This window comes from Fundulus heteroclitus, chromosome 9 (assembly GCF_011125445.2).
Source record: "Fundulus heteroclitus isolate FHET01 chromosome 9, MU-UCD_Fhet_4.1, whole genome shotgun sequence".
Taxonomy (NCBI): Eukaryota; Metazoa; Chordata; class Actinopteri; order Cyprinodontiformes; family Fundulidae; genus Fundulus; species Fundulus heteroclitus.
Window position 1 is genome coordinate 14,359,554 of NC_046369.1, and position 17,265 is coordinate 14,376,818.

Here is a 17,265-nt window from a genome sequence, read left to right on the forward strand (position 1 = left end):
TTAGATAAAGGTTTGTGTTTGTAACATGATGAACTGTAAGCAGCTTGTAGCTCGCTTCTATTGCACTGCAATTCATAAAAGATTGAACTTGGTTTTATATGTTTAAACAGACCAAGTAAAAATCTCTAGTTTCAAAGACATGGAAGATAGAAAGGAAGACCGCTTTAAATTCTAGGGTTTTACAGATTTGAATGTATCTAGGGTGTATTTTTCGGGGTGTACTTATTTTCCACATACTTTTCCCACTTCACTTATGACAGGGGGGTGGGAGTGGTGGCCTAGTGGTTAGAGCAGGGCTGTTGGAAGGCTGCAAGTTCCCTGGTTCAAATCCCACAGACTGCCACTCTTGGTCCCTGAGCAAGGTCCTTAGCCCCAGAATGCTCCCTGGGCGCTACACAGTGGATGCCCACTGCTCCCTAAGGGATGGGGTAAACACAGAGGGCACATTTCTCAGAACCGTACAAAAGTGTCAATGAAAGAAAAGAAAAAAAAGATGACGATCAATACAATTTTAAACAATAAAAAAAATACATAGTAGAATCTGTGGTGTGGATTCTAACACAACGTTAGATTAAAATATCCTAAAATCATGATTCCATGACTGTTTTAACTTGCTTAGTCATGGAATCAACTTTGTCACGTACCATGTAGCCATAGTCAAAATTACGTCTAAACATTATGTATGTAAAGTTAATCTGTATGTGTATCTGCAGCGTTTTAGTCATGCATTTCTCACCATTTTAAAGTATCTGCTCATAAGATTTTATTTGATCCCTGGGAACCAGTTAAAGGGTCCAGTTAGGATTTTTATTAAATATGAAATCGCTCAGCAGGAATGGGATTTTTGTTTTAAGTTCCCTTAATGTTGTTTTTAACCAATAAGACAGCACTGATTGGTTTAAGTCATGGCACAGAGAGGCATAACGGAAAATGAAAGACTCAATGCAGTGACATGACCCATTTACATCCGCTGTGGTAAGTAACACACGTTTAACATTCATAGTTCAACATGTATACATTTTACTTATCAGTAACAACTTTGGACATTTATCTCACCACAAACGCAACCTCCCCTTTAATCCACAACATCACCAATTAAATTACACTTTTAGCAACAGCCATTAATATAATACGCATTTCTTGTTAAAAAAAAACAATACATCCTGCACCGTCTTCCTGAATATTATCATCATGTTGACCTATTTTGAACGCCGGTATTTTAAAATGTTCAGAATCTTTTAAAGAAGAGATCCCACATCATTAATATCTCACCGCCTGACACTGATTGTATCTCTGCACATATTGGATTTACTCTCTGGTTATTTACAATAAAATAAAATAGGAGCTGTATGGAGGACAATGAAAAGCACGTAACAAACAAGTCCCTAAAGTGACCCATAGAGTGAAAGTGATTCAGAAACGTATAAAACCACTTAGCTCTACTAAGCGGAGTGGTTCTCATCAGGCTGTATCGCGCACTCTGAATCAACACAGCCTTTTTGCCTCCTTTGTGGAGCAAATTTCCCAAAGGCTAGGAGTGGATATGAGCAGTGATAATCGCGGATTATCATTACCGCAGAGCTGCCTTTGAGCAAGGCAATTAACAACCACAGCTGCAATGCGGATCCGGCCTATCGGATTGTTGTATGAAACGGGAACCTCTGTTTCCACGCCTCGTCCCGCTCGTCTGTATGCCGAGCTGCTTCAGCGGTCCGAGGATCAAATCGGGGCTATTTTACATAAAGGAACCTTAAAAGGTGACACATCCACCAGATAAATCTAGATTTCCTTCTTCTTATTATGTATGTAGATCCATTGTCTTTCAAGTCGCTCAGGAAGTAGTGTAGCATTGTGTTTCATGTGGGGTTATTATGTCATCATGCCAAGAAATATACCTGTAATTTCACTCAGAATACATAGCGGTAGCTAGGTGACTGTGTTCAAGTACAATTAACACTCTGCTGCTCATGAAAGCGGCACAGAAAACCTCTTAGCCAGAAGAAATCCTCCTGACTTCAGAGCTAACATTGCTCTGCCATTGATGCCTCCTGCGAGGCTAGAAACGCGCTTTCAGACTGTCAAGCCACCCCCTGCTTTTCTTTCCCCTGTTCTCTACGAGCCTTTCAGGTGGCGAGGAGAAGAGAGAGAGCCCGGGATAAAGAATCTGCGTGGGCGGCTGAGTGGGTGAGATCTGCGAAATTTGGTTCCTGCGTGTTCACGTGTGGAAAGTCGTCACATGGCAGGAGACAGAAGGATGAGTGGGCAGAATATTTACAGAGAAAAAAAGGCGGCGAAAATAACACTGCCAAGCAAAATCTAATTAGAAACCCAGTGGAAACGTCAGAAAATACGCCGTTGTTATGACACGAGTCCGACTTGATCAGCATCTCCCTCCTCTGACCGACCCAGCGGGGCTGCTTTAGACATCGCGTAGAGTTGCTTAGTCCTAAAATTCTTCCTCCCGACACAAACTGCTGAGGCAGGAGGGATGCTGCGGGAAAGTGCCGGGAAGCAAAATTTAATGACTCTACTCGAGCGGTCATACCTGCAGGCAGGTGCTCTCAAAAAGAAGCAACTAGTTAAAGGAGAAGTCCGGTCAAAATCAGAATTCAAACTGCTGAAGGTACTTTAAATATACAATTATTACATACTTTTCAATAAATGATAAGTTTTTTTAATTAAGAGTAATTTTCATTTGAATGTGATTTAGTGGAGGCATCCATGTTGGGCAAGAACAGTACTGCCACCTCCCAGTTTGTGACGTCATGGTGCGGGATCGGCTGTTGACCAAGTCCCAATGCCCTATCTGTCTCCTTGTAAATAAATACCCGCTTTCATGCCGAAATATTGTTTTTTGCCTCTTAAACAAAGATAGACATGGTATTAAGCATTTAAATTTAAAGTAATACTAATTTTACATTTTAGAGACATAAAAAGACAACCAATAAGCATTAAAGTACGCTTTATGGGTTGGGTTCTGCAATATTATCAGGGAGTAAAAACTCATCTGATCTAAAAACTCATCTTTAAAACCAATATATGCTCAAAATGGTGATCTGCCTAATCTACTTTCAGCAGTTATCATCAGTTATTGCAACCGTAAACTGCAGAAAATACGGGCAGAGCGGCTCTTTCTGAGTTTACTCTGCTCCTGTCAGGATGAGCTGCAGCGCGTTATGAGGCGGAGGGATATTTCAGCGTCACTTATTTTAGAGCCCAAACAATCGACTTCACTTTCAGAAACAAGCCCAAAAAAACCGCCACCCGCAACTCATGAAATTTACTAGAGACTTTAGAAAAAATAAGACCAAAGTTGCATAAAATAAGTGGGCTTCGCAAAAAGTGAGCATACTTTCTAAGTGTGTCATATCACTCCACCCCTCTGGGCGGCCATACTGACTAATGCTAAATTCATTAAATCACCACGTACGTATTAGTTTTAGGTATAGGTAATGATCCACTGATTTTTCCTTGTTGACCGGACTTCTCCTTTAAAAATGTTTCGTCTTCTGGAAGACAAAGCCCTCTCCTGTGGTACACCTAACCTCAGCGGAGCACGGCGAGGACAGCCGCCGCGTCCGCCATGTCAGATTTTGACAGGCTTTAAATGGTTGATGCTCCGATCGGCAAAAGCAATAAGAACGCCTCATTACTGCTCGTTGTTGAGACGTGTTAGCATGTAAAATAACTAAAGCTTCATGGTAAAATAACTGAGCTTCAAGACGGACTTCTGAAACGTGGGATATGCCTTCATGAAAAAACAGATACAACAAAGTTAAAGAGGAAAAGAGAAAGGCAGAAGGAAAACCTCCTGAGTTAAAAAAAAAAAAAAAAGGAAGGTGGGGCGGGGGTGCTTTAAAGAAATCAACTCAGGAGAAGGCATGTGGTTTAAAAAGACAAGATGACGGTCAGCTGTGGGACATTAAGTGCCGAACAGAGGAATCAAAAGATTAAATATAAACTGAGGGTGAAGGGAAATAGGAAGTGCTAGAAGGGGAGAAAAAGAGTGAAAGAAAGAACTCGCTTGGTGTTTCCCGCTCATCTGTCGGCTCGTTTTCACTTTGGCGGGACAACCTGTTGCTACACATGAACACTTTATCTCCTTATATCTGCTAAGCAATCAGTCAGGATCCATGCTGGGCTCGTTTCTGGTGCCAACCCCGCTTACAGCTCAGGGCCGCCGATTGGAAGACTATTTGACGTAAGAGATGTGTGTAATCCCGTCCAAGGTGGACTTTACTGTTTTAGCCTAAATATTAAACGTCCACTAAAAACGCTTGTCTGGGACGCAAACCCCGACGAACCTTAAATAACTCGTGAGCTAGCAGCGAGGAGAAATAAAAAGCAGCGAGGGTCTGCAAACAGACTGCAGGCACACTGCGCGTTAATTGCATCCCGATCGCTATTCACTGAACCGGTGCTGCGTCCTACTGAGACTTCGCCCCGAAATAATGAGGAAGCCTCATCCAAAGTCAGCAGGAAGCCTTTAAAAGCCATCTCATTTCAAACACTGACAATTTAGCTAAAAAAACAAAAAAACAAAAAAAAAAACACATTGGTTGCATACAGCTTAAATATATATTGGTTGTTGTTTAAAATTACATTAGAGGTTTTATGTTATCCAAACAAATTGTTGGTGTCAGCGTTTCTGACCGCTTAAGGTTGCTGTTTCCAAACTGCTTGAGGCACTTTCCTTTTCTGCTGTAAAATCAGAAAAAAATATCTTTTTTTAAAAGAAATAATTGTTTTCATTGGCTTGTTTTAACATTGAAAACCCACAAGGATGACTATTTAAAAGCTGAGCAGGCTGTTTGTGCCGGTGGAACATTTGAGCTGATCGTCTTTTGTGTTCACCGGCGGTTTTATTTACTTAATGGCCCCCTCTTACTTTTGTTAACACAGAAATAAAAGCATCGCAGCGAAAAAACTAAAATATCCGAAAAAGAAAAGCCTCTCTCGCCTTGAGGAGCTCAGAAAATGCACCGACAGCAGGTACCACTTCCTGTTTGTCCACCTTCGTTGTTTCCTTCGCAAAAATAAATGTAAAAAAGTAAATAAAAATATGCTTAATAGAAATATGGAAAGAGGAAAAAGGTCACTGCGTACCTCTCTTGCCAAGACTGTCCCTCAGATGATGGAGTCAGACATGGAGCGTAACTACATCCTGACGGAATGAGGAATAAAATGTTTCTCACCATCTGCAGAGGCCTCTTGCGCAGGTCCCGCTCAGTGACCAGTCTCTCCTGGTCGGTGACGTAGAGGCCGCGCTGAGCCAGCGCCTGGATGACGGCCTCGTGGCCCAGCAGAGGCTTGGCGGCGTCGCTCCTCAGGATGAGGCTGCCGGCCCGGCAGTACAGGTCGGCAGAGAGCAGGAGGCTGGCCACGGGGGGCTTCAGGTGCTCCTGCTCGTACTGGTCGGTGTAGAAGGGCTCCTTCAGGTCTGCGGGGACGCTGTCTGTGTGGTGGAGGGATAGAAACAGGTTTTTTTTTTTGTTTTGAAGTAAAAGAAGTCTACTGAACGGCTTCGCGCGGCACTTCCACCCTCAACGTGTGGGGTGGCCATTGGGCCGTGAATCTTCCCACGATGGTTTTCACAACTTAAAGGAGACGGATAAAACCAAAACTAAGCAGGGACTGTTCAATAAATAAATACAAAGATAATGAGCTCATTTAATCTTAAAACTTTCCTTTTTGACAAAGCATATAGTTAGAGTGGCTCATGTTACTACCTCTGTAGTTATGCTGCTATAGGCTTAGGCTACTGGAGGACATCAGGGCCTATTTTTCTCACTCTACTGAGTTCTACTGTTCTCTAGTTTTGCATGACTGTTGCCATTACAGCTTTTAACTTTTTGCTCTCTCTCTCTTTTTTCTTCATAGTAGGTACATCTGGTCTGACGTTCTGTCAACTGTGACATCATCCAGGGAAGACAGATCACCCGCTATTACCATCTAATGTAGAACAGATTACTGGATCAATGTGTGCTTCTGTGCTTTTTTGTCTGTCTTGTTGTGTCTCTGCTCTGTCTTCTCTAACCCCCAGTGGGTCGAGGCAGATGACCGTTCATACTGAGCTCGGTTCTGCTGGAGGTTTTTCTTCCCGCTAATGGTTGTTTTTTCTTCCCACTGTCGCTTCATGCTTGCTCAGTATGAGGGATTGCTGCAAAGCCATGGACAATGCAGACGACTCTCCCTGTAGCTCTACGCTTTTTCAGGAGGAGTGAATGCTGCTTGACGGGACTTTGATGCAATCAACTGGTTCCCTTATATAGGACATTTCTGACCAATCTGTATAATATGATTGAATTTGACTTTGTAAAGTGTCTCGAGATGACATGTTTCATGAATTGGCGCCATATAAATAGAATTGAATTGAATTGAATTTAGACTAAAAAAATGTGTCCTCCTTTCTGACAGGACGGCGTCTCGTCCCGTGCAGGTTTTTACTGTCTCTCTTGATGTGGGGCGAGTGCGGATAGACCTGAGCGTCGCCATAGCAACAGCAGGAGCAGTGGAACCCGATCGATTCCCCTCGTCTTTATCTTTCAGCTCCCTGGGAACACCCTCCTCTTCAAAGAGCCTGGCTGCGCGTTCATCACCTGAGAGAAGTATTTACCGGTCTGGGCTACGATAAAAAAAAACTCCACGTTTATGGATCGCAGCCGGACCGGTTCCGCTTCTTCTACTTGTCCTTTTTGGATCAAAGCATTTGATTGCTCTCAATAGAAGATCCGTGGCCGAGTTAGCACTAGTGCCCAAAAACAGACAGCGTGCTTTAAGCTACTCCAACATGTGCTCTCCAGCGTACCTGGACATCTGACAAACAAAGAGCTAAATCCATCAATCAGCTGCCTGATGAACAATCAGATAAGAGCTCATTTAGAGACTGACATCATGAGCTGAGCTTATCCAGATACTGCTTTTGTCAGTATCTGACAAATCTGTATAATCTGATTAAAATTTGACTTTGACTGCCTTGAGATGACCTGTTTCATGAATTGGCGCTATATAAATAAAATTTAATTAAATTGAATCTGAACAATATGTTCAAAATCCCTATGTGACGGTGCAGCGCGGTTCATCCCGCTGACACGCCGCACGCACTCACACACACACACCAACCACTTCACGTGCGCACACACTCATTCAGCTACGTATCCCTCTCCGTGTATAATTGCAGCCGGATCGCTTTATTTACTCACCTTGTTTTTTTAATGTCTTCCCTTGTAAGATGTGGCGCGACCAAGGGTGCACACTTGGCAACGCTCATGAATCAGAACTCATACATTTACACTTGAATACATACACACGTTTGCACTCACCCAGGTAGTGACGTTTTGTCCGACTGTGGCTTCTGAGGGAAAGTGGGCGTAATACTTCCTGTTCCTTTTTCCTGTTGTTTATTTCTTCCCATAAAGGGAGTCAGTCTGCCAGCAAGCTTAATTGTATTTTTTTTAACTAAAGAAAGTAGCTTTGGAATGGAAGCAGGATATAAATATATTGTTTTGTTGGATAAGTGTTTTTTTTTGTGTGTTATGTAATAAAATGAATGCTCAATTGTTTGCAGATTTAATTGTAGGGCGGGGCTTAGGACTTATAAGAAGAGCTGCTGGTCCTATTGAGTCAGTCTGGCCTGGTTACAGAGGAGGTAACATTGCTGTGCAGCCCAAAAAGGTATTTTTTTTCTGAGAGGAGGTAACGTTGCTGTGCAGCCCAAAAAGGTATTTTTTTTCTGAGGAGGTAAAATTCATGTATGGACTCTGATCATTTTTTCGATTTTTTTCGGCTGCTCTGTATTTAATTTTTGGAGGTGTGAAAATAAAAAATCATCACCTGAAGACATCGACATGCCCTCCATGATTTTTTCACAATTTTGGAGTCAAGTTTATGTGGTCAAGGCCCGCCACAGGGGCTGTTAGCAAGAACCCGCGACAGATGGTGTCAGGAGTGGGATCATGGCATGTCGAAGGAAAACCACCCACCTCTCAAAGCAGAGGACTGGACTGCGCTCCCAGCAGCAAGAGGAGGCTTCCGCAGAAACGGCGTGGGAAACTCAGCCGTCTACCTCTGCAGATGAGAAGATGGAGCAGCCACAGACTCAACCTGGTGAGTCAGGGAAGGAAATCCTGTCTCTGCTGCAAAACTTCATGGAAGCACAGCAGAAAAAGGAGGACTCGTTGATAAAAGTTCTGCACGACCTGAAAAGATCTATTCAGCCAGCAGTCCGGCAACCTCCACCCCGCACAATAACATCGAGTACTGGTTCAGCAAGCAGTCCAAGATATCATCTGCCAACTCCAGCCTCACGTCGACCGCCTGATTCAGGATCATCATCCTCTCCCTCACCCCCAACAGAGTCCAGACAGGGTCGGTCAAGACAAAGGTTTTTTTGGGAGGGTCATTCGGATCCAAAGATGCTCCCATATGCAGCTGGTGAGGACATAGAAGACTATCTTATGCGGTTTGAACGTATTGCCAAAACTTGGAAATGGCCAGAGACAGAATGGGCATGTCGACTTGTTCCATTGCTTTCTGGTAAGGCGTTGGCAGCCTACACCGCAATGGATGAAGACAGTGCTCACTGCTATGATGAACTGAAAGCAGCATTGCTGGCTAAATTTGACATATCCCCAGAGACTTACAGGCAGCGGTTCCGGTCAACTATGGTTCCACCTGATGAAAGCCCTGCTGAGACTTACTCCCGACTGAAGGGGCTTTACCGGCGCTGGATTCGACCTACACAGCACACGAAGGAGCAGATTGGAGAAACCATCGTTCTGGAGCAGTTCCTGCGAGTTCTACCTCCGGAGATGAGGACGTGGGTGAAGGAACGCGAACCAAAAGATGGGCATCGAGCAGCAAAGCTGGCGACACAGTTCCTTAATGCACGGAGGGGAGGATCCGGTGCCAACTTCATCAGCAGGAGCCGCAGAGCTACATCGCAGCCTGTCCAAGTGAAAGCTACAACAGAACGAGGCAACCGGGACTTTCCAGGTAACCCCTCCCGGGAACCAGACCACCATCAACCGGGTAAGACCTTTGTTTGTTATTATTGCCAACAACCGGGCCACAAAGCCTCTGTGTGTCCAGTGCGTAAAGCTAAGGTCACGGGTGCCTGTTATCCACCCCGGCTTGAAGAAGGGAATATCGAGACTGAAAATATTAGCCGGCATTATCAAGAAATAACTGTTAATGGACAAAATGTGACTGCTCTTTTGGACACTGGTAGTTTCATGTCACTCATAAAGCAGAGTCTGGTACCAGTGGGCCATATAGATTATGGAAGACAAGGGGACATTTTGTGCGTCCATGGTGACAAACATACATACCCGAAAGCAGATTTAACTGTTGTTATTGATGAGCAACCATATCTGTTGACATTTGGTGTTATTGAAAACCTGCCAGTAGATGTAATTTTTGGACGGGACTTACCAGTGCTTTTTGACTGGCTGAAAGAAAAACAGCCCACTCAGATGGGTTCTGATAAGGATGTCGAAACCCAAGTAAAGGTGAATATTTCTTGTCCAGTGGTCACCAGAGCCCAGGCACAGGCTGGTGTCCAACCATTACCAGACTTGGACAGTACTTTGTGTGATGGTGGCACAAGAGGGCCAAGAAAAACCAGGAGCCAACGGCGTTTTGAAAAACAGCTAAGGTTAAAAGAACCTGATAAGATAGATTCATTGTGGGACATACCGGAAAACATTTCTCTTTTACAGCAAGAGGATGAAAGTTTGAAACCGTTATTTGTAAAAGCTGAAAGGGAAAAAAATGGAAATTGTGTGGTTGAACCCAAGTATCTTGTTGAAAGTGATGTGTTGTATAACATTGAAAATGAGTGTAAACGGTTGGTAATCCCTGCTAAATGTAGACCTCTCATTATGTATTTAGCGCACACATTGCCATGGGCGGGACATTTGGGTCGTCATAAAACATATCTACGTACCAGTGCACGCTTTTACTGGCCAACAATGTACAGCGATATTCAGACTTATTGCGCCACCTGCCCTATATGTCAAAAAACATCTGCCACCCGCAAAGCTGACAGGGCATTGCTTCGTCCCCTGCCAGTCATTTCTACACCATTTCGCAGGATTGCTATGGACATTGTGGGCCCATTAATAAAAAGCAGCAGTGGCCATCAGTACATCTTGGTTGTGTCAGATTATGCTACGCGGTTTCCTGAGGCTTTTCCACTTCGAACCATCTCTGCTCCCCTGGTTCTTCGGGCTTTAATGCAGCTGTTTTCTAGGGTTGGGATCCCGGATGAAATCATAACCGACCAAGGTACAAACTTTACCTCCAAGCTGATGCAACTTTTTTATAAACAGCTTGGCATTGCTCCAATAAAAACTACACCATATCATCCACAAACTGACGGTCTTGTTGAAAGGTTCAATCAAACCTTAAAAAGAATGCTCCAGAAGTTTGTGGATGACACTGGTAAGGACTGGGACCGTTGGCTGCCATTCCTCCTGTTCGCTTATAGAGAGGTTCCACAAGCATCAACTGGCTTCTCACCCTTTGAATTGCTCTATGGGTGGGATGTCCAGGGGCCTTTGGATTTGCTCCGAAAACGATGGGAGTCACCACCTGCATGTAAAAACGATAAAGGGATTATCCAGTTTGTGCTGGAGATGCGGGAACGACTCTCCAAGTACCAGGAAGAAGCAGAATTTAACTCAAGAGAGGCACAGAAGAACCAAAAGGCTTGGTATGACCAACGTGCCCGTCATCGCGAGTTCCAATCTGGACAGAAGGTTTTGTTGCTTCTTCCAACCTCCAGCAATAAACTCCTGGCAAGATGGCAGGGGCCATACACAATCAACCGGAAGATGGGTCCTGTTACCTATGAGGTACACCATCCTGACAAGAAAAAGAGGCACCAGACTTACCACGTGAACTTACTGAAAGAATGGAAAGAATCACCCTTTCACCACAGCCCGAAAGTTCTGATGGTTCGTCAGGTTGGCCTAGAAAGCGAGGAGGACACAGAACCAGAAGGTCTGATGACAACTGCTCCTCCTAGATTGGCACATCTGCAAGCAGAACAAGTCCTACAGCTTCAAGATGTATTTAAAGAGGTTTCCTCTCTTTTTTCACCCATTCCAGGCAAAACCACACTGACTCAACATAACATCCGACTGAAGGATAAAACACCTGTTCGCCAGCGCCCTTATAGGGTTCCCCAGCAACTGGTGGGGAAATTACAACTTGAAATAAAAGAAATGTTAAAACTTGGAGTGATTGAGCCATCTAGTTCAGAATGGTGCAGCCCAGTTGTGATAGCTTTCAAGAAGGATGGGTCACTGCGAATTTGTATCGACTTTAGAAAAATCAATGCAATTTCAGAGTTTGATGCTTATCCAATGCCTCGAGTGGATGAATTGCTGGAGAAGATTGGAACCGCCAAGTACATCACTACGCTTGACCTATGTAAAGGCTACTGGCAGATCCCTCTTGAAAAGAGTTCCAGGCCTTATACAGCTTTTAGAGTGCCAGCTGGGTTATTCCAGTTTACAGTGATGCCATTTGGGCTACATGGAGCACCAGCCACTTTTCAGAGGCTAATGGACCAAGTTCTCCAGGGCTGTGACCATTGTAGTGCGGCCTACCTTGATGATGTGGTGGTCTTTAGCAATTCATGGGAGGAGCATGTCCAACATTTGTCCCTGATCTTAGGTAAGATCCAGGAAGCAGGATTAACCCTCAACCCTTCGAAGTGCGAGTGGGCACAAAAAGAGGCCCGATACCTGGGCTATTGTCTGGGAGGAGGGGAGATCCGACCTCAAGTGGATAAAGTAGAAGCAATCAAGAACTGTCCTAGACCTCGTACCAAAAAAGAGGTCCGGTCCTTTCTTGGGTTGGCTGGTTGGTACCGGCGTTTTGTACCTCACTTTGCAACCATTGCAGCTCCACTGACATCGCTGACAAGAAAAGACAAAAGGAACCCAGTAACCTGGACGGATGAATGTGAAGAGGCATTCAACATGCTGAAGACACTGCTTTGTTCTTTTCCTGTGTTAAAGAGCCCAGACTTTGATAAAAGGTTCCTAGTACAGGTAGATGCCTCTGCAGTTGGCTTGGGAGCAGTTCTGGCCCAAGGAGACCCAGGAGATGAACATCCACTACTATATCTTAGCCGCAAGCTGCACCCACGGGAGACCAGGTATTCTACTGTAGAGAAAGAGGGCCTGGCCATCAAGTGGGCACTAGAAAGCTTGAGATACTATTTGTTGGGACGAGAATTTGACTTGGAAACAGACCATAGAGCCCTAACCTGGATAAACTCTATGAAGGACCACAATAGCAGGCTCACCCGATGGTACCTTGCACTTCAACCATTTAGGTTTAATATTCAGCATCGATCTGGCAAGACCAATGTAGTGGCTGATTACCTGTCCAGGTTGCCGCACATCGTCAACCTCAGGGAGGAGGGGGATGATGTGACGGTGCAGCGCGGTTCATCCCGCTGACACGCCGCACGCACTCACACACACACACCAACCACTTCACGTGCGCACACACTCATTCAGCTACGTATCCCTCTCCGTGTATAATTGCAGCCGGATCGCTTTATTTACTCACCTTGTTTTTTTAATGTCTTCCCTTGTAAGATGTGGCGCGACCAAGGGTGCACACTTGGCAACGCTCATGAATCAGAACTCATACATTTACACTTGAATACATACACACGTTTGCACTCACCCAGGTAGTGACGTTTTGTCCGACTGTGGCTTCTGAGGGAAAGTGGGCGTAATACTTCCTGTTCCTTTTTCCTGTTGTTTATTTCTTCCCATAAAGGGAGTCAGTCTGCCAGCAAGCTTAATTGTATTTTTTTTAACTAAAGAAAGTAGCTTTGGAATGGAAGCAGGATATAAATATATTGTTTTGTTGGATAAGTGTTTTTTTTTGTGTGTTATGTAATAAAATGAATGCTCAATTGTTTGCAGATTTAATTGTAGGGCGGGGCTTAGGACTTATAAGAAGAGCTGCTGGTCCTATTGAGTCAGTCTGGCCTGGTTACAGAGGAGGTAACATTGCTGTGCAGCCCAAAAAGGTATTTTTTTTCTGAGAGGAGGTAACGTTGCTGTGCAGCCCAAAAAGGTATTTTTTTTCTGAGGAGGTAAAATTCATGTATGGACTCTGATCATTTTTTCGATTTTTTTCGGCTGCTCTGTATTTAATTTTTGGAGGTGTGAAAATAAAAAATCATCACCTGAAGACATCGACATGCCCTCCATGATTTTTTCACAATTTTGGAGTCAAGTTTATGTGGTCAAGGCCCGCCACAGGGGCTGTTAGCAAGAACCCGCGACACCCTAAAAAAGAAAAAAGAAAGAAATGCAACTTTGGTTTCTACTCTTTATTTCGTCATTGTGCGCTCAGAGATTTTCATTCGTTTCTCAGGAAATTGTCCTCCAGTTGTTATTTTTATCCATTTTTATCCATATTCATCCATATTTTAGTATCTATATATAAGATTGCCTTTGCCCTCCTTTATATTTACAGTTACTGGTTCATCAAACAATAGGCAACGATCAGAGACTAAGGTGTGGTATCTTAAACAGTAATTAAGGGCACTTACAAACGTTCAGGGACAAGAGGGCTTAGGTAAATAAAAACAACAACAACAACAAAAACAGGTTTCCAGGTTTCTACACATTTTGTTGCTAAGTTGCAGACTTCAGCATCCAGAGTCTTGCAAACCTTCTTCGCTAATTTGAAATAAAACTGCTGACATTGAATTTACTCAGTTCCATGTTCAGACCAATTGAGTAGTTGGTCTGAACATGGACGGAAAGAAGGACAATCAGAAGGCTGGATGGAAACGTGGAGGGATGGATGGATGGATGGATGGATGGATGGATAGAATGCAATAAAGCACAAGAACTTAATACTTCTCCTAAACTCTTGTTTTCCCTTTTCATCCAAAATCAACAATGGAAAATAATTACACTCCCTACTTTTCCAAACTGCATGGAAACCCTGTTGTTGACCCCTAAAACCAGGCAGTCCCGCTCCACTGCGTCTGCAGGACTCTCCGCGCGCTCCAGTATCGCTGCAGTGAGCTGAGACCAGATCAACGTGAAGACTCGGCACAGCGTGGGCAGGGATCTGGACGCGCGCCCGCTCCCTCTCTTTTATTTCCCTCCCTCCCTTCCACCCGCCCGCCTGCTCGCCCCCTGGGGACGGCTGTATTTTTGGAATCGACCCATTTCATCCGGTCCTGATTGGAAATACGCAGACGGTCGGCGAGGGATCTCGTGTTTGCTGGCTTGTTGCAAAACAGCAGCGAGGCAGGGCGAGCCCAAACAAAACCAGGCGTGCGGCGAATGCACCAGAGCAGATGGGATTCACGTCAACGTAGCGCACAGAACAGCCTTCCTTTTGTACTCTTTTGTCAAAACGTCAGACTTTTCCACTCAGACTTTCAACGGTCGCAGTCTTATTTTTTACACATATGTCCCATAATTCACAGTGAGTTTATTGCAGAAACTTTTATTGGTCAGGCTTTAATCCACGCAGGGCTGTTGGGGTGTAGTTGTGATCAGGTAAAAGGCGGGGTAAGTGCTGGACAGCTATCCCGCTCCTATAAGAGGGCAAAATAGAGACTTTTGGACAGTGGCCAGAGAGAGTGTAGAGAAAACATGCAAACTCCAAGCGGAAATTTCAATCCAGAGCCTCCTTGCTGCAAGGCAACAGCGCTATCAACCGTGAAGAGAGAGGAAGGGGCAAATGAACGGCTGGTTGGATGAACTTGCGGATAAATTGGTGAAAGGACGGGACGGATGGAGAGAAGTCAGATAGGTTGATGGATAGACAAATTGCTGGGTGGCAGGACGGATGTACGGGAGGAGAAAGATGGATGGAATGGATGGAGAAAAAAACTCAATGGACAAACGTACAGAGGGAAGAATAGATGGATAACTGGATGACTGGCAAATGGATGGCTGGCTGGCTGGGACTTTTAGACTAAAGGACTGTAAAACGTGCAATTATAAAGGTTTTTAAACCACACTTAAAAAAAAAAACTCATCCAGACCTGGTGAATACATCAAATGCTGCACTGTGTCAAATGCTACTTTTAGTGGTTAACCCTAACCCTGCACGCTTACGCGGCCACCATTCAAAAGACGAGCTCTCTCACTGAGAGGAAAACACCTAAATCTGTACGTTATGATGTCCTCTGATTGGCCACCGCCAAGGATGACCTAAAGCTACACAATCCGTCATCACAGAGGCAATCACAAAACGTCACAGAAACAATGTGAGCTCGCTTTGAGTGTCGGTTGGGCTTTTGCGCACTCGGCCTTTGCTTGGCAGTGTTGTATTTGGCCAATTGGGTGGATTTTTACTGTTTATCCCCCCCACACCTGCTCTGGATCTTGGTGACCCCATATGGCAGAACTCAGGGTGACGCATCATGGCATGAAAATGAAAAACAAATCAAAAAAAGAAATCAATGAGGTGGCCAAAATCCATAAAGCGGTCCAATTTTGACCAAAAGTACAGCAATGCCGAGGTTTTTATTTTTTCTCTTTCTAATGCAGATCAGCGTCATGATGATCGATGCAGATACTGCGAGAAAAAGTTATGTCAAAATGGGATGTTTGACTTTAGAAATTTGACCTGGATGGAGAGCACCCACGGTTGACATATTTTAAGACCTTGATCTATTTAAAAAATAAATTAATAAATAAATAAAAATACAGCAAAGAAATAGTTGATGAAACAGCGTTACAGGAAAGAAAAGACAACACAATGTAAATTAAAGGAAGGGTGCTACTTTTTAGGAAAATATTTAGGGTAGCTACCAAAACAAATGCTGACACACATATATATTAAAAATTATTTTTTCTTTGTAACCAATCGGTATAATCTGATTGAATCTGACTTCGGAAAATGCCTTGAGATGCAGGGCCGGATTATCCATAAGGGCCAGTGGGCCAGTGCCCAGGGGCACCAACCATGGGGGGGGGGGCACCACATATAACACAAAATATATTTTTCATAAATTGTTATATTATTTACTTGAAATTGTTGAAAGACCATGCATTATTCGTTTTGTGAACACTGATGTCACAATAATAATAAATGATAAATAAATCAAGATTTTTTTTTATTTCAACATTTTAAAATGAGATATTTGAATATTGCTCACTGCTCATATGCCTACATGTAGTTGTGTAAGTTAGTAAATAGTAAATTACATTACAGAAATCCCCTTGATTGTGTCTGATGTTTTTGACCAGAGGACAGCACGGGTAAGGGGGGTGGGGAGTGGGGGGGGACTTTGAGGTATAGTGCCCAGGGGCACCACATTGTCTTAATACGGACCTGTTGAGATGACATGTTTCATGAATTGGCGCTATATAAATAAAATAGAATTTTATATATATATATATATATATATATATATATATATATATATATATATATATATATATATATATATATATATATATATGCCTGGGGTTTTAATGCAATGGATGAATAATAATAATAATAATCAATAAATACATTCTAAGGAACGTTTAATCACACACTTAATTTATAATTGCATTTAGTAAAAACACAAATAAAAGCAAAAGGAGGACAGCATCGCCCCTACCTGTCCCGTACGCCTTGGCCACCAGCCACCCGAGGCTGCAACAGATTTTGGCCCGAGAAAAGTCATAATGCTCGAAGGACTTTATCACCGGAGCGACGGAGCTCCTCCTCGCATCCCTGACGTCCTGAACTTCACCCATATTCCCTCCGCTGATGCTGTATGCGGCCAAGCCTAGGGGAGCATCCCACCGCCGGAATGTGTGTGTGTGTGGGAGAAAAAAAAACAATAGGCGGCTGTAACCTGGAGAGGTGAAAAATTGACTCCCCGGCTGCTTATTCTCTGCCTCTTTTAGTCATTAAACGCTCCGCCAGGCGCGCTTTCGTCCCTCTCGGTCTGCTTGCCAGAGAACGGGTCGCTAGTCCTGAGGTTTTCCATCCATTCTGCTGCTGTCCGTCGGACCCGGCCAGGTTTTCGGTTATTTCAAAGGGGGGCAAAAAAAAGAAAGAAAACAAAAAACAAAGCTTTTTTTTTTTCTCTGACTGGACTGAGAGCAGCAAGGTCTCCGTTATTTTGATGGCGAAGCGGGCGGCTTCTCTCTTTCATATCTGTGCTACATCGTTCCTATAACCTGGCTGTTTTGTCTTTGCCTTCTCATTCAGTCTATCTTCTCCTGCTGCCGACGTCCTGCCGCACCGCTCCGAGGTTCTCCA

General features: G+C 44.0%; 1 protein-coding gene across 7 annotated transcripts in view; it reads right to left on the bottom strand.

Moving 5' to 3' along the window:
- Nucleotides 1–17,258, bottom strand: part of camsap2a (calmodulin regulated spectrin-associated protein family, member 2a) — a 60,317-nt gene extending 43,059 nt beyond the window's left edge. For 6 of the 7 annotated variants that reach the window (XM_036141068.1, XM_036141067.1, XM_036141063.1 and 3 more), the window contains exons 1-2: nt 16,616–17,258; nt 5,196–5,455 (exon numbers count right to left, since the gene is read on the bottom strand). In XM_036141068.1, coding sequence (XP_035996961.1) covers nt 5,196–5,455; nt 16,616–16,754 — 399 coding nt within the window. In that variant the 5' untranslated portion in view covers nt 16,755–17,258. The remainder of the gene's footprint in view (nt 1–5,195; nt 5,456–16,615) is intronic. The other variant, XM_036141066.1, reaches the window with a different exon arrangement.
- Between the last annotated feature and the right edge of the window lie 7 nt (nt 17,259–17,265).